The sequence below is a fragment of the Balaenoptera physalus genome, assembly GCF_965194825.1.
Source record: "Balaenoptera physalus genome assembly, chromosome: 1".
Classification (NCBI taxonomy): Eukaryota; Metazoa; Chordata; class Mammalia; order Artiodactyla; family Balaenopteridae; genus Balaenoptera; species Balaenoptera physalus.
The window spans coordinates 173,969,785-173,995,571 of record NC_138882.1 but is presented as its reverse complement, the minus strand read 5'-3'; the positions used below and the strand labels follow the sequence as shown (position 1 = coordinate 173,995,571).

The 25,787-nt window shown below is 40.9% G+C and overlaps 2 protein-coding genes and 1 long non-coding RNA gene across 20 annotated transcripts in view; 2 read left to right on the top strand and 1 right to left on the bottom strand.

Moving 5' to 3' along the window:
• Positions 1–19,238, top strand: part of PHACTR4 (phosphatase and actin regulator 4) — a 150,937-nt gene extending 131,699 nt beyond the window's left edge. For all 15 annotated transcript variants that reach the window (XM_082440148.1, XM_082440143.1, XM_082440141.1 and 12 more), the window contains 8 exons: positions 3,692–4,295; positions 5,682–5,869; positions 6,959–7,112; positions 10,594–10,649; positions 11,871–11,932; positions 13,246–13,383; positions 14,005–14,081; positions 16,931–19,238. In XM_082440148.1, coding sequence (XP_082296274.1) covers positions 3,692–4,295; positions 5,682–5,869; positions 6,959–7,112; positions 10,594–10,649; positions 11,871–11,932; positions 13,246–13,383; positions 14,005–14,081; positions 16,931–16,946 — 1,295 coding nt within the window. In that variant the 3' untranslated portion in view covers positions 16,947–19,238. The remainder of the gene's footprint in view (positions 1–3,691; positions 4,296–5,681; positions 5,870–6,958; positions 7,113–10,593; positions 10,650–11,870; positions 11,933–13,245; positions 13,384–14,004; positions 14,082–16,930) is intronic.
• Positions 1–25,787, bottom strand: part of LOC309650376 — a 90,173-nt gene that overhangs the window by 42,101 nt on the left and 22,285 nt on the right. The window lies entirely within an intron of this gene.
• RCC1 (regulator of chromosome condensation 1) overlaps positions 25,403–25,787 on the top strand; it is a 29,561-nt gene continuing 29,176 nt past the window's right edge. For 2 of the 4 annotated variants that reach the window (XM_082440683.1, XM_082440681.1), the window contains exon 1: positions 25,403–25,502. The gene's annotated coding sequence lies outside the window, so the exon portion shown is untranslated. The remainder of the gene's footprint in view (positions 25,503–25,787) is intronic. The other 2 variants (XM_082440684.1, XR_014257373.1) reach the window with 2 other exon arrangements.

The window sequence follows — 25,787 nt, the reverse complement described above, 5'->3', positions numbered from 1 at the left end:
TATTGATTTGGTCTGTGAGAGAGTTCTCCATAGCTTGTCCCTCTGAATGCCCTCAATATAGAAAAAAGCCTTGAAAATGAGGCAGATGGCTATAAACGGAAACAGAGTGGTGTCAAATATCACTAAAATTAGGTTCAAGTTTTGGGGGATTAATATTTACTTTCCTAAAACAATGTTTCTGAACTACTGTTTGTAGTTGGGGGACTGTACATGTGAAGACCACAATGGGTTTGACCTGCTTGGAGAAAAGGGTTTTTTATTTAACCTACTTTAAACTGCCAATGCCTTCCTTCAGCATAAATCCAGTAGATAAAAAGGTGATTGTATAGGTGCCAGTGTAACTTGTGATTCAGTGTCTGGCGTAGTACATTCATGGGGAACTGTAAAGATATTTAAATTATCCTGATAAAATCATGTTTTGTCTCAGGAGAGTTAAGAATGCTACTCTTAATAAAATAAATGGTGGAAGAATGAAAGCAGGGAAGATAACCAGTAACTTTTTATTGGTTTAGTAAATTTTTTATATTTACCTGAATATATTATATTATATTTAGGTCAGTTTTCCTTATATAAATTTAGAGGAATTTTTAAGAAAGGGAAGAGAGGAAAAAAGGTAGTTTTTCAAGAAAAATGATACTAGGCTTAGTACTGCTTAAAGTTTTTGTTAATGATTGGAGAAACAAAAAGTATGCTCATCAGATGGCTAATTAACCAAATTGTATGGAGTGACTAGAACCTTGAAAAACAGGCTTAGAATTCATTGTGACTATAGCAGGTTGGAGGAGCTTGATAAAAACAGGATGAAGGTTATTATTATTATTATCACTACCTTGGATGTATAGTGCTGTGTTGACTTATCTCTGAGGACTGAGGAGCTTTCATATACTTATTTTCAAAACCTCCTTGTGAAGTTTTATCTATTTTATCTATTATATAGTTAGGGCAATAAGAATGTGAAGAAGTTGTGATTGACTCAGGTTGCAGTTAGTGAAAGATAGAAACCAAGCACAGCCTTTTCAACTCTGGAGTACAGACCTCTGTCCTGTATACTTGTGTTCTCAAACTAGACAGGGGTTCTCATCATGGTCACATGGAGGGCTTGTTAAAACACAGAGTGCTGGGCTCTGCCCTTAGAGTTTCTAATTCAGTAAGTCTGGGGTAGTGCCTGAGAATTTGCATTTCTGATGAGTTCCCAGATGATGCTGATTCTCCATGTATGGGGACCACACATCGGGAACCACTGCTCTAAACCAGTAGTACTCCACCCTTTTCAGGGTAAGACAACATTAAAAAGTGATAATATGTGTACTGTATCCTGGGCTAAACTGCAGAGGCCAGTCTTGGCCTCAGATGAACAGCCCAAAGCAATAGGCCCTGTGACTGAGGGACCAACATCAGTCCACAAGTGGTCCTCGGCAGAAAAAGAAAAATAGGATAGTTCACAGAGTTTTTATTAAGGTTAAGTAGACTTGATTTAAGGAACTATCCTTTAGGGAGTTCCCTGCTGGCCTAATAGTTAGGATTCCGAGCTTTCACTGCCGTGGCCTGGGTTTAATCCCTGGTCGAGGAACTGAGATCCCACAAGCTGTACAACACAGCCCAAAAAAAAAAAAAAAAAAAAAAAGGACTATCCTTATTCTGAAATTATGGACCTTCCTAATTCTTTGGTGTTAAAACACCATTTCTTCCATGCAGGGGTTATGTTCATAAGTGGTTTACTGAATATCAAGCCTTAGTTGAGGGAATTCACTGGCAGTCCAGTGGTTAGGGTGCCATGTTTCCACTGCTGGGAACCTGGGTTCAATCCCTGGCTGGGAACTAAGATCCCACAAGCCACGCGGCTTGGCCGGAAAAAAAAAAGAAGCCTTAGTTGAAAATAATAAAAATTGACAACCTGAGATTGGTTGAGAATCTTTTTAATAGTATTGGTCCACGAAACCCAAACATTTGGAAACCAATGTTTAGACATTGCTATGTCTACTAACGGGCATAATAGTATTAGGACTAATTAGTAGTGTTGGGACTAAGGAAGGACCACCATAAATAACTGAACAGATGAAGGGAATTTGTAACCCCTCCAACGAACATTTTGGCATCTTTCCCACGGAACTACAGCCAAATGCCATTGGGTATTTGTACCAGAGGGTATGTGTACCAGAGGTCATTTCCTTTACTTTTCAGGTATATGTTTTCCTTAAATTACCAAAGGTAATTTACTTTATCAATTTAAATGTTAAAATACTCAAATTTGGTCTTGTCAGGGGTGGGTTTTGTTGTAGATGGAATAGCTAACCACTACTTTTAGACAGACAGCAAAAATCCAGTCTACCAAAAAATATCTTTTATTGATCCTGAAATTCACATTTTTCGAATCCTTTTTTATATGTGTATGCAGTATTTTTCTAGGAGGACCTTTTAAAATTTTACTTATAAAGAGTGACATTAAAGCATTATCAGATTAGCTAGACTTTTACTTTGAATGCTGCCAATGGAATGGGATTCAGTGCAGTTAAATTTTTAATTTAGGCAAACTTGAAGTGTTGCTCTCTAGGTAAGACATATAAAACGTTTGAAAACAAGTGAGGGGTTTGGGTAGAAGGTTGGAGGTTGGTAACCGAGAGAACTACTCTTTAATTATTTTGCAAGGTTGACCTTTTGTGATGCGTAGATCCACTTCTTAAAAGCCATTTGGAACTCTCCAAAGGGACTTTGTGGAATCAACACCTGAGACGTTATGGGCTTTGGGGGATCACATAGGGATATATACTGTCATGATACAGGGTAGGGTCCTCTCATCTAGTAAACATGTATTGAGGACCCACTATGTGCCAGGCACTGTGCCCCACCCTGTCAATATGCTGATAGAGACAACGGGTGCCCTGTTGTCAAGGAGCCCATAGCGTAGTGAAGAGTGGAGATGGCGGATTGGACATAAAGGACAAGAAGGGGTGTGGACATTAATAAAAAACAAAGTCAGTAGGATCCAGACGATGGAGCCTCATAATGAGTCCCGGGAACTAGCTGAGTCCTTACCAGTTTGTGGTATGATCTTGGGCAAGTCATGTAACTTCTGTGGCCTCAGTTTTTCCTTCTGTAAAATGGTAAAGATGATCTCTTGTATAAGAAGAATATGAAGTCAAGGACAGAAAAGCACCTTGCTTTCTTCAAAGGCCTCTGCGTTTGCTATGAAAATCCAAGATATCATTGATAGTTTAATAATAAAGTGCTGAGATAGCTAGATATCATTATTTATCAGTATATGGTAACAATGCCTGATAGTGTTTGTTTTTTTGTTTCAATCTGCATGATTAAATTTTTTAATGGAGTATTGTTAGACAAAAGAACTTATTAGCGACATTTTTTTTGTTTTTTTTCATATTAACTTTATCTACACCAAGATCAAGTCATAAAAAGTTGTCATGTCTATTATCATAGTAAAGAAGTGAGAAGTTTCTCATCAGAGTATTAAGGTAGTGGTCTTCCTACACCTCTGTACATTTATTAGGCCTTCTAGATATTTAAATATTAATTTTGTTTCCGGATGAGATAGCTAGGGAATGGCAAAGCCATGAAATGGTATAATTTGCCCGAAAGATTAAGACTGAGCTCAACTCTAATTCTAGGCCCTGGGCTGGCCCCTCAAAGCACTGTAAAGACATCTTAAATTGAGGTGTTGCTTTCTCTTTTCCAGCTGAACTATCCCAAGCAATAAACAGTGGTACGTTGTTATCAAAGCTGTCCCCACCTTTACCGCCTAAGAGAGGCATTCCATCAACCTTGATACCCACCTCAGAGTCTGCTGCTGCCACTGCCACCACCACAAAAGCACCAAGTGATCAGAAAGAGAAGAGCACATGCTCTGTGGGCTCCGAACCCCTGCCGATGATCCCCCCTACCGCCCCATCCCCCCCACTGCCTACTCATATACCTCCAGAACCCCCTCGGTCCCCTCCATTCCCTGCTAAGACTTTTCAAGTTGTGCCAGAAATTGAGTTTCCACCTTCCTTAGACCTACCCCAGGAGGTTCCCCAGCAGGAAAGTCAGAAAAGGGAAGTACCCAAGAGGATGTTGGACCACAGCTTTGGGGAGCCCCATGTACCCTCTTGGCTTCCCCCAGTCCCACTGCATATCCGAATCCAGCAGGCCCTGACCAGCCCACTCCCCGTCACTCCTCCCTTGGAAGGCTCTCATAGAGCTCATTCATTGCTCTTCGAGAACAGTGACAACTTTTCTGAGGACAGCAGTACCCTGGGTCGGACCAGGTCACTTCCCATCACTATTGAAATGCTGAAAGTGTGAGTGCCTTTAAAGCTTGCTTCTTGTTCCCTCTTTACTCTAGCTAGCCCTTCTTGGAAAAAATTACTTATAGAGAGAAAATGTGAATAAATTTAAATGAAGAAGAATACTCAACAAATAGGACATGTTCTTGAATTTGAACTTTTACTCTCCTGATTTCTATAACATTGTTTCCATGGCAGAAATTTCCATGATGACACAAAAATTATAAACTTCTGTACTTGAAAATTAAAATCACTATGTATTTTTATATGATATACGGGAAGCAGTGTAACATGGTGCTTAAGAACATTGACCTTGGAGTAAGATAGCTGTGGGTTCAAATCCCAGCTCTGCCTCTTATTTACTAGCGTGCAGTAGTGTATGTTACTTAATCTTCCTGCTCTTTAGTTGTCTAACCTGTAAACAGAAACAATACCTACCTCATAGGCTTGCGAGAATGAAATTAGACAAATCTGAAAGCTCCAGTGCCTGGCACAGAACCTGGTAGTAGAGAGGGACAGAGAGAAGCCTAGAGAAAAAGAAGGGAGCTCTGAAAGATAGCTCAGTATTCCAGCCCCACAGACTGAAACTGCTCATCTTTTCTTTCCCTCATCTGTTCCCAAACACTCAATCTGTTCACAGTAGCATTGGTACTTATACCTATTTTGTCTGTCTTTTTAAAATTCAGATGAATTGTGACTGAAGATCAACACTTCCTGGCAAGTTGGAAATTTGTCTTAATAACTAAAAGAATTGTTATAGAGCTGTTGCAGTATCCTACTTTTTGGTTTTTTTGCCATAATCTTTTGTACTTCCTGGTATTATTTATTTCGCATCCTGGAAAGAGACAGTTTAGGAATTTGAAGTAGACTAAGTCATAGTTTTATGCCTCCAGAGTGTAAAGCAAAGAAGTTAGTTTTCATCCTTACTTCTCTTTGCTTCCTTGGTTTAGGAAATGGGTTAAATATTTTTATTGAGTATCTTCCATGAGCCAAGTACTGTGTTAGATGCTGTGTAATCTTCTCATTCAGTCAGACCAAAGCAAACTTGCATCTTATATATTGATCTTCAGGGCCCTATGTGCAAGACACTAGTGCATTCTAGAATTTGTCTATTTCATTCTCACAACAAGCCAACAAGGTAGGTATCATTCACATTTACAGAAAAATTAAATAACTTACAAGCTAGTAGATAAGTTGTAGATCTGGGATTTGAACCCGGAGCCCTTTAGATTAATAGCTGCTAAAAAGTTTCTTAGCAAGAATGGAAAAATTAAGGGAAATAACTGTACATTATTTCATTCATGGACTTTTTCATGGTTATTCAGTAGTTTGCCTTGCAAATCAGTTATTCTTTATGTCTCTGAAAGGAAAATGTAAAATGTAATTATGTTAATTTGTTAGTCCAGACGATGAAGAAGAGGAGGAGCAGATCCACATATTTGCATTCGATGCAGATGTAGCATCTACCTCAGTCGTTCCTAAACTACCGCAGTGTCTACAGGAGGAAGAAGAAGGGAAAGAGAGTGACTCTGATTCAGAAGGTCCTATTCAATACCGAGATGAAGAGGATGAAGATGAAAGCCATCATAGTAAGAAAAGGAGGGAAAGGGAAGGAGAAAGTTCTCTTACAGATAAAGCTGTGTGCTGGTCTTAGCAAGTGTAAGATGCATGGAAGCAGGCACCCTCTCCCATCGAGTCGTCTGGCTGACTGCTCTTGGAAGGCTCTGTGAAAGACTCTTGTCCCTGCTGTTCCCGTTGTTATAACAAGCCAGTGAGAGGGAGCCCAGTAGGTTGAGTCAATCAGTTTTGTATGTGTTTGGTTTTGATTTAAAAATTATTTACCTTGGGCTTCCCTGGTGGCGCAGTGGTTGAGAATCTGCCTGCCAATGCAGGGGACACGGGTTCGAGCCCTGGTCTGGGAAGATCCCACATGCCACGGAGCAACTGGGCCCGTGAGCCACAACTACTGAGCCTGTGCGTCTGGAGCCTGAGCTCCGCAACAAGAGAGGCCGCGATAGTGAGAGGCCCACGCACTGCGATAGAGTGGCCCCCACTCGCCGCAACTAGAGAAAGCCCTCGCACAGAAACGAAGACCCAGCACAGCCAAAAATAAATTAATTAATTAATTAATTTTTTAAAAGAATTATTTACCTTGATGGTATTAAAGAATGTGGAGTAAAGGAAAGTTGGTATTTGGGCTTTGTGGAAAAGACAAAAGTGATGCTCTCCTTCAGCCTAGTGAGCTTCCTGTGTTCATGGGGCAAAGAAAAAAAACATGTTCATGTACACACATCTGCGAATAATAGAATCCTGATTCCTAAAAGTGGAAAGCAGCTTTAAGAGTAGGAGCCTTATGAGGTGTGTTAGTGCAAATGCCTCTGTGTTGTAATTCAGAGGCTGTCCCCTGCTTAGATCATCTCTCCTCTAGCAACGCTTACTAAGAAGAAAAATGTAGACAGAGAACTGGTAGAAGTGAAAAGATATTTTTAGCCCGTCTGAGGCCATCTGCTAAAAAGATTTTTAGATGTCCTCAGTTTTACCCCCACCTCACTGTTAGGTGGATCATCAGAGGCCAGCTAGAAAGCTGGGATTATGATATTGTTTGTTCAGACTCTTACCTAGCTCCAGGTGAGGTTGAGCTTTAAGCTTCTACATGTTTTTCTTTCCCTTGTACAAAGGTGCTCTGGCCAACAAAGTGAAGAGGAAAGACACACTGGCAATGAAGTTGAACCACAGACCCAGTGAACCCGAAATGAACATGAATTCTTGGCCTCGAAAAAGCAAAGAGGAGTGGAATGAAATACGGCACCAGATTGCGAACACGCTGATCCGGTAGGCCTTTTCTTAGAATAGATTGATTTGATTTGATTATGCCAGTATATGTCTTAGAGACGTACTCTGTGGTGGAGCATGCAGGTATCTTTTTTTTTTAATTTTAGAAATAGCATAATTTTTAAAAATACATATTGTACACAGATGGGTATCTTCTAAGAGTTTGGAAATTAAGGAACTAGATAGCTCTCAGAGCTTTAAACCATGAGATAGATCTCACAGCTTTACACCATAAGATAAACATAAGTATGGTTTTTTTTTTTAAGTTTCTAAGGATTTAGGTGGCTCCCAGGACAGCAAGCCTCTTCTGGCTTGCTCAACCATGAGGTGCCAGCCCAGTTAAAAATCACACACATAATTTCCATTGTATCTATTTCACATGTTCCATGTAACTGCCTCCTTTCAATGTGCTACTATATTTTTCAAGTCAGCTGGAACCAAAAGCATAGAGAGACTGAATGCAGGCCAGCTTCCTGCATAGGTACTACACGTAGAGTCCAGGGATACAGACGAGTGTTTGCCCACCTCAGATGTTCCTCTCGGAAAGTGGAACTCCTGGCATATTCCTTAAAAACAATTAAATAAGGATGCCTGTTAATTAAAATATATTCTCCTCTCCTACCTCAGACACCTGGCTTTGCTGATGGCAGTTTTAATGCAGAACTGTGGCCCTCTGAGTGTCAGCAAGAGACCATCAAGATTAGGAATTAGTTAAGAATGGGGATTCTTTTTTCTTTTAGTTTTATTGAGATATATTTGACATACAGCACTGTATGAGTTTAAGGTATAGAGCATAATGATTTGACTTGCATACACCATGAACTGATGACCACAATAAGCTTAATGAACATCCATCGTCTCCTATAGATACAAAATAAAAGAAACAGAAAAAATATTTTCCTTGTGATGAGAACTCTTAGGCTTTACTCTTTTAACAACTTTGATATACAACATACATGATAATTATATTAATCATGTTGTACATTACATCCCTAGTATGTATTTATTTTATAACTGGAAGTTTGTACCTTTTGACCACCTTCATCCAGTTCCCCCTGTCCACCCCCTGCCTCTGGTAACCACAAATCTGATCTCTTTTTCTATGAGTTTGTTTGTTTGGTTTTTGGAGTATAATAGACCTACAATACTATATTAGTTCCTGGTACACAACATAGTGGTTTGATATTTCTATACATTGCAAAATGATCACCACAATAAGTCTAGTTACCATCTGTCACCATACAAAGATATTACATTATTATTGACTATATTCCCACACTGTATATTTCATCCAAGAATGGGGATCTTTAATAATAGATTCCTTTTTGCTTTATTGCAATGCTAGTTGCTCATCTTTGAGTGTTTTTTCCCAGGTCATAATCGTCTTAGAAGAGCTTGTTGGACACTAGCAATGAATAGTCTAAAATTAAAATGTAGAAATACAAGAGATTAACATTTACAATAGCAATTTACAATACCATCAAAAATCTTTAAATACCTGTGGATAAACCTGACAAAGGATTGTGTAAGACCTACGCGCTGAAAAGTATAAAATAATGCTGAAGAAAGTAAAGAAGACCTAAATATATGGAGACAAATAACATATTCATGGATCAGAAGTCTCAGTATTATCAAGACATCAGTAGATTTAATGCAGTTCCAGTCAAAGTACCCCCAGCAGGCTTTAACTGACAAACTGATTCTAAAATTGTTACGGAAATATAAAGCAACTGTGAAAAAGAACAGGATTGGAGGACTAACACTGTCTCATTTTAAGACATATTATAAAGCTAAAGTAACCTAAACAGTATGGTATTGACGTAAAGGTAGGATAGACAAAGAAATCAATGGAACAGAAGAGAGAGCCCAGAAATAGACCCACCCATATATGTGCAACTCATTTATGACAAAGGTACAAAGACAATTTCATTGAGAAGGGATGGTCTTTTCAACAAATGGTCCTGGCACAAAAATAACTTCAATTCATGCAGTGTATCATATAAAAAATTAACTCAAAATGGATCATAGACTTAAATATGAGAGCTAAAACTAAAATTTCTAGAATATGGGTTAAAGAAAGATTTCTTAGATATGATCTCAGAGCATGATTCTTAAGAGAAAAACATTGGTAAATTACACTTCATCAAAATTAAAATTTTTTGTTCTGTGAAAGACAGTTTAAAAAAAAAAATGTAAAAATAAGCCACAGACTGGGAGAAAAATATTTGCAAACCATGTATCTGATAAAGGTCTTATATCTAGAATATATGAAGAACTCTCCAAACTCAGTAAGAAACAACCCACTTTTTAAAAGGTGGGAGAAGCAAGGACTTCCCGGTTGATCCAGTGGGTAAGACTCTGCCCTCCCAATGCAGGGGGCCCGGCATGTGGAAGATCCCACATGCGGCACACTAACTAAGCCCATGCGCCACAACTACTGAGCCTGCGCTCTAGAGCCGCATGCCACAGCTACCGAAGCCCGTGGCCTAGAGCTGGCGCTCCGCAGCAAGAGAAGCCACTGCAATAAGAAACCCGCACACCGCAATGAAGAGTAGCCCCTGCTCGCCGCAACTAGAGAAAGCCTGCGCACAGCAACGAAGACCCAACGCAGCCAAAAATAAATAAATAAATAAATTTGTTTTTTAAAATAAAATAAAATAAATAATAAAAGACTGATAATATTAAGAGTTGCTGAGGATGAGGCCCAGCTGGATTCTCACACAGTGGTGGTAAAATAGACTGGGAGTGTAAAATAGACAACTTTGGAAAACAATTTGTAAGTTTCTTTAAAAAAAATCAAACAACATATGATCCAGCCATTCCATTATTTCTGATAGTCCACGCGAAATAGAAACAACCTAAATGTCCATCGAAACATAAATGGATGAACATGAGCATAGTCCTGTGATGGAATACTACAGAGCAGTAAACAGGAATGAGCTATTTATAATGCCACTACTTGGGTGGATCTCAGTAATTATCCTGAGTGAAAGAAGCTAGACCAAAAAAAGAGTACATACTGTATGATTTTATATAAAATTTTAGAAAATGAAAATTAATTTATAGTTACATAAAACATCATTGGTTGCCTGGGGGCAGGGAGGTTGAGAGTAAATAAAGCAGATGAGTGTTTTCGTGGAGGCAGGGAGGTAGAGACTACAAAGGAAATGAAATTTTGTCAGGGAGGTTGTAGTGGGTAGAGTTGTATGTTCCAAAATAAATCCTAATCTCTGGTACCTTTGAATGTGACCTTATTTGGACAGAGGGCTTGCTGGCATCAAAGCTAGAACTAGAATCCTGGCCTCCTGTTTGCCTGTACAATTCCTTTTTATGTTGTAATATCTGTATTAACACTTTCAGTGTGAAAAGTGTTTCATAAACACTTTTCATAAGGTGTTTCAAAAGTGTTTCATAATCAGATCTTTATAAACAGGACCGGGAGATTTAACATAGACAATATTCTTATTTATCTCCTTTTTAGACGACTGAGTCAAAGACCAACACCAGAAGAACTAGAGCAACGAAACATACTACAACGTGAGTCCAGCTTTGGAAATGAAGTCTTACAGATTTTCTTTGTGTGTTTCTGACTTTAATATACATGACAGAAAAGAGAAGCATTTTTCAGCAAGGGCCAAGGAGAGAGTATTCTAGCCAAGGAAGGAGTACTCATACTTTTTACCCCTGAAGGAACATAGTTCCCCCCAAGCTTCCTTTACAAGACATCATTATGATATTGTTTAGTGTACTGGGATACTCCAGAAAATTGTATTTTAATTTTCTCATAGTATCCTGCACCTACCTTGGGCATTTGAGAGGTTTTGACAGCGTGTGCTGCCCAACTTTTCTCTGTCTTAAGAGAGGTAAGGTAGTGGTTGTGTATTTGGAGTGGACCTTCCTATTCCTAGTGGAATCTGAGAGCTGGGACCCCAGAGCAAGTCCCAAATGCAGCAGTTGTTCTGCCTTTTTCATCTCTTAAGGCTTTCATACCTCCGAAGTCAGAAAATAGGACCATGTATTTAATTTGCTTTCTGTTTATGTAAATGACTAACTGAAATAGCATTCTAATCCAGTACAGATTTATTTTTCCCGATTATAGGGTGAAATTTGTCCTTAAATACCTCCACACTGAAGAGGATTAGGCTTCATAGGGTTACAAGTGTGGGAGCCTTTATAGACATATCATGTGAAAACTAGTGTGACCTCCATTCTCCATTGTTAGTGGTTACTCTTGAGCAAAGATCTGCGAAGTTTTTCTTACAGGGCACATAGTAAATATTTTCAACTTTGCAGGCCAAAAAGCAAAAGGAAGCTATTATGTAGGTACTTATCAGACCATTCAAAATGTAACCATTTAAAAATGTAAAGGCCATTCTTAGCTCATGGGCAGGAAAAGTACAGGCAGCTGGCCAGATTTGATACCATAGTTGGCTGACCCATGCTCTTAAGTATTTGACTACACCAGTTGACAAGAAAATTGTCTTGATTAGCCAGTCCCAAAGTAAGTATTTTATTCTGACTTGGAGCCTGTAAGAAATACCTGTGTATGGGACTTCCCTGGCAGTCCAGTGGTTAAGACTCCAGGCTTCCACTGCAGGGGGCCCGGGTTCAATCCCTGGTCGGGGAACTAAGATCCCACATGTCATGGGGTGCGGCCAAAAAAAAAAAAAAGAAATATCTGTGTGTAATTACTGAAACGTTTGATATGCAGATTGCCATTTTGAAGTAATATTCTTTGTTTGTGACTGTAAACTGTAGCTAAAAATGAAGCTGATCGTCAGGCAGAAAAACGAGAGATTAAACGTCGGCTCACTAGAAAGGTACACTGTCTCAGTCTGTCCACTTAACTGTGTGTCTTGTATTTGAATGACCTATTTGACTGGAAAGAAATAAATTTGACTTGAATTGCCATAGATTGCTATGAAAATAGAACACATGATGAAAATACAGAAAACAACACATCATTATAAGAACTTTTTTTTCCCCATTTTTACTGTTTAAAGAAAGCCTGGCACAAGAAGGTGCTCAATAAATGTTTGCACAAGTTTTGACCTTTTATTTGGTAGACCTGGGATTTTGGTGTAGACTATAAAAGCTGTTGATGTGTGGAAATGGTAACAGGAGGAGTGTGTAGAATGCAATTTTGCAAGGCAAACTGGTGGTTTTCTAATCAGAGAAAGAACTGAACTTTACCCTTCGTAACACCTGAAAAGTATGAAAAACCAAATAGGATTTTCTCATTGGTCCCAAATCAGTTAGGGTAGAATCTTTTCTATACCAGACTTGTGTTAGCCCTTAAACTCTGGGATTAAGCCCTTTTTCCTTTCCCTCCCTCCGTAATAGTTGGTAATTACCTCCTGTAGATTCTTGGAGTTGGTCTGAGTTCTCTAGACATTTCTTAAAATGTATAAGAATCCCCAAGAGAGCAAGGAATCTAGGCATTTTCCTCCTGATTTTTCCCACTTCTCCCCTTCCCCAGGACCAGAGGAGTTATCCTTGATAGATTGGGGGTGGCTAGAGGCCATCACTGGACTTAATGCCTTCAGATTGAGCAAGTTACCTGATTGTTCAACCTTAAATCATGATTTGTTACAGAATCTGATATCTTGGGCATTATTCATGGTGAAAGGAAATTCACCCTTAATATTACCCATTAATAGATATTGCTTTCACATTAAATGTATTCACTTTCTAATGTATTAGATATGAATTTGTAGCCCTGACCCTTTTGCTACCCAAAATGTGGTCCACGGAGCAGAAGCATTGGCATCACCTGGGAGTTTGTAAGAGATGCAGAGTCTCAGGCCCCACCCCAGATCTGCTTAGTCAGAATCTACACTTTAACCACATCCCCAAATGGTTTGTATGCATGTTGAAATTTGAGAAGCACTGGTTATACTGGTTTATAGCAATGGTTCTCTGTCTTGGCTATGCACTGTGGAGCTTAAAGAAACAAACAATCTCCTGATACCCAGAATCTCTGAAGATGGACCCAGGGATCAGTCATGTTTAAAGGTCCCCAGCCGATTCCGATGTGCACTGAAAGGTTGAAGCTCTGGATTAGAGGCAGTTTGAATGCATGATTGATGCCTAACTCCTGGCATAGTGAACTGAGAGCCTCCATTTCTTTCAGCTCAGTCAAAGGCCAACTGTGGCTGAACTACTTGCCAGGAAGATTCTGAGGTTTAATGAATACGTGGAGGTAACAGATGCTCATGATTATGACCGGCGAGCTGACAAACCTTGGACCAAACTGACCCCTGCTGACAAGGTGTCTGTCGTTTGTCTCTCTTTCTTTATTTGAAGGGTACAAGACATTAACTAGAAGGGGGAACCATAAACAAAATTTCTACTTCTTGTATAATGTTAAATATCTAAGGTACAAAATACCAAGATGCACCAACCAAAACTTTATACTAATGACTTCACCACCACCACCAAAACTGAAACAGAAGAAAATCCCTGCTACATCACAGAGTACAAAAATCTGGAAATACAACACATTTTTTAACAGTGGTTATGTTTGGTTGGAGGGAGTTTGGATGGTATATTTTAGTAATTACCCATATTTCACTTTTATAACAGGAAAAGCATTTTTACATGCTGTGGAAACTATAAAAAGTATAATATCTCTTTGGAGGTCTTCAAGTGTTTCGATTTAACTGGAGAGTTCAGGTTTATTATGAGATAAGGGTGTCAGGAAAGGCGATATGCATCAGGCCCAGAGCTTCACTCAATGTGTTGACCTGGCTTCCTCCCTCCCTCTGGGTTGCCTGCCAGGGGTCACAGTCACTCACAGAGTTAATTAAGCACAGTAGAGACTAGATGGCAGATACACTGCTGTACTCTAGCAGACAGAAGATGCTGAAGCGTTTTTGTTTCTACTCTGCAGGCCGCCATAAGAAAAGAATTAAATGAATTTAAAAGCTCAGAGATGGAAGTTCATGAGGAGAGCAAACATTTTACACGGTAAGACCCAAATACTGTGAGCTAAGTAGAGCTCCACCAAAAAGCAAATGTAGCAGAGTTGCTCAGCTAGGAAGAACTCTAATGACATAGTTAAAAGAACAACACTCAGTGTTAATTGCAAGAAGACTATGTTAAGAGAAACGGATGAGAACTAAGAGGCATAGTTCATGCCTTACTGAGTATGGCATTTTATGTATATTATCTTATTTAATCCTTGCATCAAACATACCAGGTGTGTTCATATCCCCATTTTCTTGATGAGGGAGTAGACTCAAAAAAGTTAAGTAACGTGCTTGACTTGCACAACCAGGACGTGCGGAAAGGAATGAGTGACTAAAAGCCACTGGGTGCTCTCTTCTCTGCACTTCACTGTCCCAGGTTATGGATGAGGAACTGTTGCTGAGCTAGACAACAGCCTGCCCTCTCTGGTTTCAGTCCTTTCTAGCACAGTTGACCTTACCAATTTAGTGTATAAACATCATGAAACAAGCCAAGAAGCATTTTGATTTGGAATTACTGTTGTGATTAAGGACCCAGCCCACACCTAAAGACTCAGCGAGCCACAAATGGAATCAGTGAAAGCATCTAGGTGACTCTCAGAACATTTATAAAAGGAGGCTAAATGAAAGAAGTTATAATGACAATTACAGTTTGCTGTAAAAAAAAAAAGGAAGAAGCAAAATTGGAAAATAAAATATTGTTAAACATTTTTTCGATCACAGTACAGACAAATGGTTATTTTAACTACAGAATTTTTTTGTACTGAACTCTGACAGGATTGGAGAAGGCAGATTCTTTGAACAACAGTAACACCATTCAGGGTGCTGTAATATGAACTCAAATAACAAACCATACTTGCCAGCAAGGAGATTATAGTCCAATCCAGGAAGAGACCTATGTACCACTGTGTACAATCAATATGATAAATGCCTCAGTCATTCTGAGGCCTGAATCTGTCAGGTTTCATATCCCAACTCCACCATTTCCTGGCTATGTCAGTGTTGGCTTTTTTTTTTAAATAAATTTATTTATGTTTGTTTGTTTGTTTATGGCTGTGTTGGGTCTTCGTTGCTGCACGCGGGCTTTCTCTAGTTGCATTGAGTGGGGGCTATTCTTTGTCGTGGTGCACGGGCTTCTTATTGCAGTGGCTTCTCTTGTTGCAGAGCACAGGCTCTAGGCGCACGAGCGTCAGTAGTTGTGGCACGTGGGCTCAGTAGTTGTGGCATGCAGGCTCAGTAGTTGTGGCTCTCAGGCTCTAGAGCGCAGGCTCAGTAGTTGTGGTGCATGAGCTTAGTGCTCTGCGGCATGTGGGATCTTCTGGGACCAGGGCTCGAACCCGTGTCCCCTGCATTGGCAGGCAGATTCTTAAGCACTGCGCCACCAGGGAAGTCCAGTGTTAGCTATTTTTATTATTAGTAGTATTAGTAGTAAAGTACCATATCGAGCAACAATACAAGAAAGTCATAGAGAAGATGACATTTAGGCTGCATCTTAAATTATGTAAAATAATTTATTTGGACAGGAAGGAAGGAAGGAGCATTGTAAGCAGAACTACCAGCTTTAGCAAGACTTTGGGAGGCAGGAAAATGCGTGTTCTGAGTAATAGAACAGGTAGCTGGAGCAGAAGATGGATGGGGGCAGCATGGTGAAGGAGAGACTAGCAAGATGCGTTACAGTCGTGTTCTGAAGAGCTTTGACTCATGCTAGGATATCGGAACCATTGGAGTTCCGTGTATTTGGGGAAAAGCCCTGGTGGAACTGTGGAAGGTGATATGGAAGAATGACGAGACCAGCAGCAGGGAGACCAATTAGGAAGCAACTAAAATAGAGTGAGCATGCTGCTAGCTCAAACCAGGGAGGATAGGTTTGAAAGACATTTCAAGCATAGAATCAACAAGATTTGGCAATCTGTTGATTCCAGGGATGAACTAAAGGAAGTAATCAAAATGACTCCTTAGATTTCCAATGTGATTTTTGAAGACTGTTTAGTTAATAAGGAGTTCAGGCGAACAGTTTAGGACATTTATTCAGTGAATATTCAGCACCCACTACCTGATAGATGCAGTTCTAGGTGCTTGGGATATAGCAGAGAACAAGATAAAGTCCCTGTCCTCAAGGAGCTTTTATTCTAAAAGAGGAAGGCAGACAGTGAACAAACTAGAAAGTCAATTATACTTGTTGAGTCTGATGATCCTGTGACAAATGGAGGGGGAGCTGCCTAGAAGACAGTTGGATATTCAGCCTAGAGTCCAGGGAGAAAAGCAAGGTATAAAGATTCAAATTTATGAAAAAAGATAGTAGTTCTTAAGGAGAAAAGTGTTTTGTACTTAAAGGGTGGACAGAGGAAAATGAACCAGGAAAACATTGAGGAAAAGCAATTAAAAAAAAGAGGGAAAACTAGGGAAAAGATAGTGTTATGGAAGTCAAAAGAAGAGAGTTTCAAGAAGGAAGGAAGAGGATCAGGCGTATCAGATGCTACAGAAATGTCAGGTAGGATTAGAGTGGAGGAGAAGTAACTTTTTAAAATTGGAACATTCATTTCATTACTTTTAAGATAATACAGTTGACCTGTGAACAAGGCAGGAGTTGGGGCTCCCACAACCCTCTGAACAGTTGAAAATCCACGTATAATTTATAGCTCCCCTCCATATATGTGGCACCTCGGTATCCATGGTTCCACTTCCTACACAGGCTATTCAGTCATGTAGTTCTGTGGTATTTACTACTGAAAAAACTCCACGTACAATTGGACTCGCACAGTTCTAACCCTTGTTGTTCAAGGGTCAATTGTAATAGCAAAGAAATCTACGATATCTGGTAACTCAGCTCTTTTTGATCATCTGTTTTAGCTACCACCGTCCATGATGCTGAAGTTTGAGAGAGGATCTAAGCAACCCCCTAAAACAGGGCTGCCTTGCTGCTTCAGTCTCCAGAGCGACATGGAGGGAACTTCAGCACTTCTCAGCGCAGCCAGAATTGAGTCCTCTGGGATATAGTTCTGGGGTGAACAGCACTTCTGTGAATGTAGCATTTCACTGGAATGGATTCTCATGTGCTGCCTTGGGCAAAGCTGAACACTTTGTCAGTGCTTTTGAACCTTTTAATATTGCAGCATACCTGAGGGCTCTTCCCTCACCAGCCACCAATGTTCTGAGTCACTTGCAGGTTCCAGGGTTTATTGGCTGCACCTCACCCTCACCCAGGATGACTGCCTGTGCTGAGGCACAGTTTGCACCATTAGCCTTACCTGCCCCGTCCTGTTGTGAGACCCACCTGTGTAGGCGCTAAATTCTAGCCATCACATCCAGTTGGTGATGGGGGAAACCTTCTGGAGGCCCCCAACCTTCTGGAAAAAGGGGCCCCCACCTCCAGGGGAAGCCTTCATACCACACTGGCATGTCAGCTGAAAGCACTGCACTATACTTCTTGTAACACAGCAGTCCAGTCCTCTTCAGGCAGTCCAGCCCAAGAGAAGCTCAGGATCTGACACGTTCTTCCTTTTGGCACAAGTCATTCTGACTTTTATCTGTAAAAAAAAGAAAGAAATCTTGAAGAAATGATGGGAACTTATGTTTTTCCTGTCTGTTAAACAGTCTGAGCTGCAACCAGATTCCAAGTTGGGAAAATGAGAAAGCATATATGTTTTCTGTATATAAAAACAAAACCAAAAAAGGCCTTTACATTGAGGCTAACTTGGCAGAAAACTGACTCATGGCTTAAATTGTATAGGCTATTGTACTTTTGTTGTACCAAATGATACTCTAAATCATTCTAACCAAGAGATGTATTTTCCCCCATAAAGCAGAGTTGCAGCAACTCTGTGGGAGCACTTGTGTGCTGTCAGCCCCACATTTCCAGCCAGAATCACAGCAAGGTCCTGGGGATGTGGAGTGCTAGATAGAAAAAGGTCTTTGGAGAAGCATTTAGGAGGGGCAAGATCATGACCCACTGCTCCTCTCTTTTCCTCAGCACTGTTTGCCTTCTCCCGCTGCACTCTTTGCCTTAACTACCAACACTGATCTTCCTGCTGACCCTCTCTGGGAGCTTCCACCTCACTCACCCCTCCTCTTCCAAGCTGTAGCCGGTGCAGTTGGTGCCTGGGCATTGACTCAGGCCCCACTCCTTTTTGTATGTGTAATATATATTAATATGATTTCCTAAAACAGAAGATTCAGTTGCTTTCTTTGAATTTTTACTGAAAACCATACAGCCTTATTATTTCCCTCTAATTCCTACACACTCTAAGTGGAAGGGAAAAAAATAGTTTCTACTTAACTGATGAATGTGGCTTTTTCCCTTTAATGTTCAGAAAATTGTGGCTATTTTATAGATTTCTTCTGATTTTTTCTGCAGTCCATGTTGTTCTGTATGTGATCTTTCAGTGGATTTTTCTCTTTTCCTCCTTTCATGTCCATGTAAGATTTGCTGAACAATCAGAATATCAGGTTAAAACAAAGCTAAAGTGACCTTAAAAGGTAGTATCTTCCCTCCATATGGGGTATAGGGAGGTATTTGGATTTCTCAGTAAACGTCAAGTGCTTTATGGCTGTGGAGATACACTGGGCCCACATCTCCTTCAAATTCATTAACATTTGGTATGACCAAGGGAAGATAAGTGACAATTCTACAAAGGTGTTAGAGGTCTGTATATAAGGTGGCCACACATTAAGTGTTAACTTCTTCTAACCTTTCTATCTTGTTGTTTTGGAAACTATTTGGCTTATGTCAGCATCCTCTGTGGCTTCAGATGACATTTTTCAAACCCCTTTCACTGCCTTCCTTTCCCTTAATGTGCCAAGCTTGAAACAGGATTTGATTTCCTGAGCTACTTGTCTGGCTTTCTATGTGCCACCAAGGAATCTAGTTCATCTTTCATCTCATTCATGTTCTTTTGAAACAAGATACTTTGGGAGTCAAGTCTTTTCAGGTGTTTATATAAATATATATATAAAGAGGATTTTGTGTTCTCTTTCCGTGTAAGTAACAATTCACAATCGTAATGTAAAGAAGAAATAAAAGCCTGTTGTATTGTACTTCAAGATGCTTCCCTGATGTACAGAATCTCCTTGTAAAATAAATAATTGCATTGTATATCAGTCTTCCTATCAATATTAATTATTAATGTATTTTAGAATTAAAAAAACAAATTATACTATTCTGGTGTGTAGTGTTTATTTTTTATGTTCTACCTCACTCCAAATGATTTAAGGTTGCTTAAAAATGCTCCCTAAGGGACTTCCCTGGCAGTCCAGTGGTTAAGACTCCGTGCTCCCAATGCAGGGAGCATGGTTCAATCCCTGGCGTGGGAACTAAGATCCTGCAAGCTGCACAGCGTGGCAAAAAAAAAAAAAAAATCTCTAAAATATTGCTAGACACCCTAAATGAGAAGTAGATGAGGGGGAAAAATTATAGTAAGAATATTAAATGTAACCAGAGATGAAGGTCAGTGATGTTTGTGTCTGTTTGTACAGAATTGTGGAAAAAGAATAAGCTGCAGAGAGGAAAGCCACCTGTGAACCCCACACTGTGCAGCAGGTGCAGCTCTAGGTTTTATTAATCCCACCTAGACTGGGAGGTAAGTGAAAGTACACTCATTTTACCAGTGAAGAACTTGAGAGGTGAAGTTACCTCCCCAAAGTCAAAGAAAATTATGTAGTCACTCTTTACATACATTCAAGGAAAAGCAATTGCATCCTAATCAGTTGTCCCTGCAAGGACTTACTGTGTCTGGACCACAATATAATTAGACCTCAGGCTGCCATCACAATAGGACAGATCGTAGCTTATGTACTCCTCTCTGGCAAGCAGCCCAGTTTCAGTCGAGGTGGCCTCACCAATGACTCACTTTGTACTTGTCACTTCAGAGACTGGCCTTGATTATTGTAGCACCCTTTACCAAGGGTTAAGAGAAACCATGAGTCAGAACTGCTCGTGCCATTGGGCTCCACCTGCTCCCATATTTTCCTTCTACTAGCCCTCCAAAGAGGCCTCAAACTGCCATTACCCTTTTGAGGTCACGCATTGTCTCTAGAAGGGTATTTCGAAGGTACACATTGCCCAGTGTTTGCTGAAACAGTGAATGAATTTAGGGTCCATAGGATTTTGATTACTGTACCCCAGGAGAGAGAGGACTACAATTGCAGAGAAGGGGTTTGGAAAACCACCATCAGAAAGGGCAAGTCCAGTGGATATTGAATGGGAGGGGATGGGATAGGAAGTCTACTTACAGAAGTTGAGAATGTGCAATAAAGAAAAGCCAGGTGCTGAAACCAAAACACAGCCTAAACCACTGTTTCAATTCCATCTGTAAGAGGCGTGAAGGGACGAGAAGGAAACACCAGCAGCCTGGACCGCTTGCTCCATCTTTCTCCTCTGTGGGTACCATTAATTTCTTCCCCCAAGAATTTTCGCCTCCTTCATAAAGCATAGAGGTCATATGACAGGAACAAACACCCTCAACTTCTCTGCATCTGGTACTGAGGAGACATACACACACACCATTAATTCATTCATTCGATCAGCGTTTATCTCCTTCCTGCCCCACCAAGAAAAACAATCTTCCCCTGTCTCTATCACCTACTTTTCCCATACTCCCTTCACATAATCTATTCTAACGTTAAACAACTTAAATTCCTGTACAGTCCAAGCAGTTGAACTAAATGAGTGACAGGAAAAAGAAGCAATGCAGATGTAAACTGAACAGTTTTCTTGACATTCGTGTAGGACCTCTGGTCCATACATGCTGTTTTCCATTTCTAAAGCCATGTTCACTCAACTCATTAAAATATAAACTAAATCCAAAATAAAATGGCTTTCCCTGAGGTTACCAGTGTCTTCTTGGTTAACTGCCACATCCAAGGCCTGTTTTCAGCTCAAAATGTATCCGACTACTCTGCAGCATGTGATGCTCTGGGCCATGTTCTAATCCTCAAAACTTCTTCTTTGGCTTCTCAGACACCACTCAGTCTCCTGGTTCTCCTCTGATCATGCTTCCTCTGTCCCCCGGCTTCTTTCCTGACCACCGTTTAAATGTTGGGTTTTCATGTCCTCTCATCACTCTCCCTGCTCTTCCAACATGACTTCAGTCACCACTCTTATTCTGACAACCTCTACATCTTTATTTACAACTCGGATTTCTTGCTTGGAGTCCAACCCTATATCCAATTACCCTGTAGACATATATACACTCACATGTTCCCAAGGTATGCACCTCCAGGTTTCCTTTTCAAGGGGGTGCTGAGAGAGGGGTCGGAATGAGTGAGACTTCAGCAGCGTTTGCAGCAGTTCACAATTCAATAAACAATGAGGTTAACAACAACAAAAAAACTTATATTCACCTCCTATGTGGACCTTACTCGCTACCCCTACCACCTACTTTCTCAGTTATCAGAGTTAGAGACCACAATATGTTCAGCATCCCAGAATGAAACTTTGGTATTATCTGCAAGTTTCTCTCTTACCTCGCAGGTCCAGTGGGACAATAAAGTCTGTATATTCTCTACCTCAGAAGTGTCTCTCGGGGACTTCCCTGGTGGCGCAGTGGTTTAGAATCTGCCTGCCAGTGCAGGGGACACAGGTTCGAGCCCTGGCCTGGGAAGATCCCACATGCCACGGAGCAACTGAGCCCGTGCGCCACAACTACTGAGCCTGAGCTCTAGAGCCCGTGAGCCACAACTACTGAAGCCCGTGGGCCTAGAGCCCGTGCTCTGCAACAAAGAGAAGCCACCGCAGTGAGAAGCCTGTGCACCGCAACAAAGAGTAGCCCCTGCTCGCCACAACTAGAGAAAGCCCGCGTGCAGCAACGAAGACCCAACACAGCCAAAAATAAATAAATAAATGAATTTAAAAAAAAAAAAGTGTCTCTCAATTCCTTTATCTCCTCTTGCCTTGTTTACCATTCAAGTTCAAAGCCAACATAATTTAATGGGACTTTATAACCTCCAGTCTCTCCAATCTATCCTCCGACATTGCCACTAGAGTTACCTTTCTAAAATGCAGAGATAGAGACTTCCCTGGTGGTCCAGTGGTTAAGACTCTGCGCTTCCACTGCAGGGGCACAGGTTCAATCCCTGGCCTGGGAACTAAGATCCCACATGCCGTGCGGCACAGCCAAAAAAAGATAAAATGCAAAGATAGAGCAATCCTTTACTTCAAAACTATTGACCCCTAGTTACCTGCAGGATAAAATTTAAACTTTGTCTGGACCACAAGATACTTTGTATTCACCTCTTGCCTATTTCTCAGGCTCATGAAAAGCCCAGGCAGTTCTCCCTTTGATGTTCCTAATCAAGCTGACCTCTCACCCTTCCCGGGAGACCACAGGCCTGCTAGTTCCTCACTTGGAATGCTGTCATCGTCCACACTCCACCCTTTTACTATTCCTTCAAGTTTTAGCTCAAATTTTAACTCCCCAGGAAAACCCTCTCAGCCTTTAGCCAACTGTTCAGTTGCTCTGTCCTCAGAATACATTATTCATGCCACACAGCGCTTATCAAGTAGAAGTATAATTTGCTGTCATGTCTATTTCCCCCACTGTGAGTACTCAAGGACAGAAAAAGTGGTTCATCTCAATCCCCAGTGACTAGCGCAATGCCTAGCAAATTAAGTCATATTCACTAAGTAAGTGTTGAATGAGTGAATGAAAGGCAACTGAATACTTGTAATATCACCAGAAAAGTAGCAGAATTATTTGTCTCTCTTCCTCTAACCTACTGGTTCTCAAACATTTTTGTTTTGTGACCCCTTCATAATTTAAAAAATTACTCAGAACCCCACAAAACTTTCTATCTGTTGGTAATATCTATTGATACTTATTGTACTAAGATTAAAACTGAGAAAATTTTAAAATATTTATGATACATTTCAAAATAATAATCCACTACAGGTTAATTAACAATATATTTGTATGAAAAATAACTATTTTCCAAAAATAGAGAAGAGTGGCATTGTTTTACATTTTTTGCAAATCTCTTTACTGTCTGGTTTAATTGAAGGCAACTCAGTTCTCATATCTGCTCTTGCATTCAACCTGTTACTATATGGTGTTTTGGTTTAAGTAAATGAAGAAAATCCAGTCCCACACAAGATATATAGTTGGTAAAGATGTCAGCCATTCTTTCAAATGAAATAGTATTCCATGAAAAAACTTGGCTTTTTCAGCTCACAACTCAAACAATGGCATAAGTGCTTTTCCTGCAGATCAGCTTTTCACATGCAGCATAAATGCTCTATGTGTACTTCTCACTTTGTCACATAGAATATTAAAAAAACAGATACTCAGGACTTCCCTGGTGGTGCAGTGGTTAAGAATCCGGCTACCAATGCAGGGGACACGGGTTCGAGCCCTGGTCCGGGAAGATCCCACATGCCTCGGAGCAACTAAGCCCGTGTGCCACAACTACTGAGCCTGCGCTCTAGAGCCCGTGAGCCACAGCTACTGAGCCCACACGCCTAGAGCCTGTGCTTCGCAACAAGAGAAGCCACCGCAATGAGAAGCCCGCACACCACAATGAAGAGTAGCCCCTGCTCGCCACAACTAGAGAAAGCCCGTGCATAGCAACGAAGACCCAACGCAGCCAAATAAATAAATAAATAATAAAAGACAGATACTCAAAAGGCAAGAATTAGTAAAATTAATGATTTTTACTTCTTCATCAAGGACGTCCTTCGATGAAACTGACTTTTTTTTTAATTGTAAATTTGTGTTGATGAAGAATACAATGACCACCAGTACAGTTTGGTGACAGGGCTTTGAAACAAACTAAGACACCAGCAGTTTAACCCACAATTTCATTTTACATCAGTGTGGAGTCAACATAGTGAAGGAGGCAGAAAAAGTGTAAGTATTATTATGAAATAGTTTTGACCTCATGAACCCCCAAAAGAGTTTCAGGGACCCCAGAGTTGGCCAACTACACTTAGAGAACCACTGCTCTGGGTAATAGGGCTTCCCTGGTGGCGCAGTGGTTAAGAATCCGCCTGCCAAGTCAGGGGACATGGGTTCAAGTCCTGGTCCAGGAAGATCCCACATGCCACAGAGCAACTAAGCCTGCGCTCTAGAGCCCATGAGCCACAACTACTGAAGCCCGTGAACCTAGAGCCCGTGCTCCACAACAAGAGAAGCCACCACAGTGAGAAGCCCGTGCACCGCAATGAAGAGTAGCCCCCACTCGCCACAACTAGAGAAAGCCTGCGCGCAGCAAGGAAGACCCAACACAGCCAAAAATAAATGAAAGAAAGAAAATGCATGGTATTAAAAAAAAAAAAATTTTTTAACTGGGTAATAATACCAATGTCTTAGAATTGCTGTGATGGTAAATAATGTATTTAAAGCACCCAGAACAAAATCTTATAGGAGGAACACTATAAATGTTTCTACTCGTTATAGCAGAGCTGTGATGGCTCTACGTCAATTATCTAACATTTATTCGAAATTCTATCACATTTGCAACATTTCACATGTAACATTTATCTTCAGGATTCTTTGCTTGCCTTCTTTATAATAGGTGTCTATATGTGTTAAAATACACGTAACATAAAATTTACCAGTTTAACCATTTTTAAGTGTACAGTTTAGTACTTCCGACTTATTTACCAACGCCATTTATCAAATGTTTATTTCACACGTAACAGGGTAGATTCAATCCCTTTTGAGACTCTGCATTTCTCTAGATGCCTTTTTCTTTTTCTGTTTTTTTTTTCAGACAAGGCTTAAATGCCTTTTCTATTCAGAACACTTACCAATCCAAAGGTGTTTTTTTTTTTTAATAAATTATTTTATTTTATTTATTTATTGTTGGCTGTGTTCGGTCTTCGTTGCTGCGCATGGGCTTTCTCTAGTTGCGGCGAGCGGGGGCTGCTCTTCATTGTGGCGCGCGGGCTTCTCATTTCGGTGGCTTCTTGTTGAGGAGCACGGGCTCTAGGCGCGGGGGCTTAGTCGCTCCGCGGCATGTGGGATCTTCCCGGACCGGGGCTCGAACCCGTGTTCCCCTGCATTGGCAGACGGATTCTTAACCACTGCGCCACCAAGGAAGCCCAATCCAAAGGTTTTTTTTGACGACTTTATTTAACGGCTTATCCTCCAGATTGGTGAACTGATCGTAGAGTCGTAAATACCCGATCCAGCACGTACCCATCAGCCTAAATACTTCAAAACCTCCCTTTCTGTAACTTGCACTTTCAAGGTCCCGCGCGAAGTCTCTAGTATCGCGAGATGCCTCTACGCCAGGTAGGGGTGGGGCTTAACCTGCAGTGGAGTCCCAGCACCCTTAGCGAATTTCTAACTCCCCAACTGCGCATGACGCGGCGCAGGCGCAATAGACATTTCGTGACTTCCGAGGGCTTCAGAAGGTATAAATACCGATGCCTTGAAACTGTTCGGTCTTTTAGGGGAAGCTTATTGTCGTGCGCTTTGGGTACTAGGTGAGTGTGATTAGATGCCTGCTTCATCAGCGCTTTGTCTGGTACTGGGTCCGCCACTCAGCCTTTTCTGTGGGGGTCATACTGTTTAGGATGATTCCGAATCTTCGGCGTCCATGCTAACTACGCTTAACTCGCAAAAATGGGGCCGGGTCGGGTGTGGGCGGGGGAGGCCTCGCTGGCCGCGGATCTTGGCCGTAAGCAAGGTTCGCTAGCGCGGGAAATCCCAGGCGTGTAGGGCGCGACCCTCCGTGCCCACAAGCTAAGTGCGCAGCGCACGCCCTCATT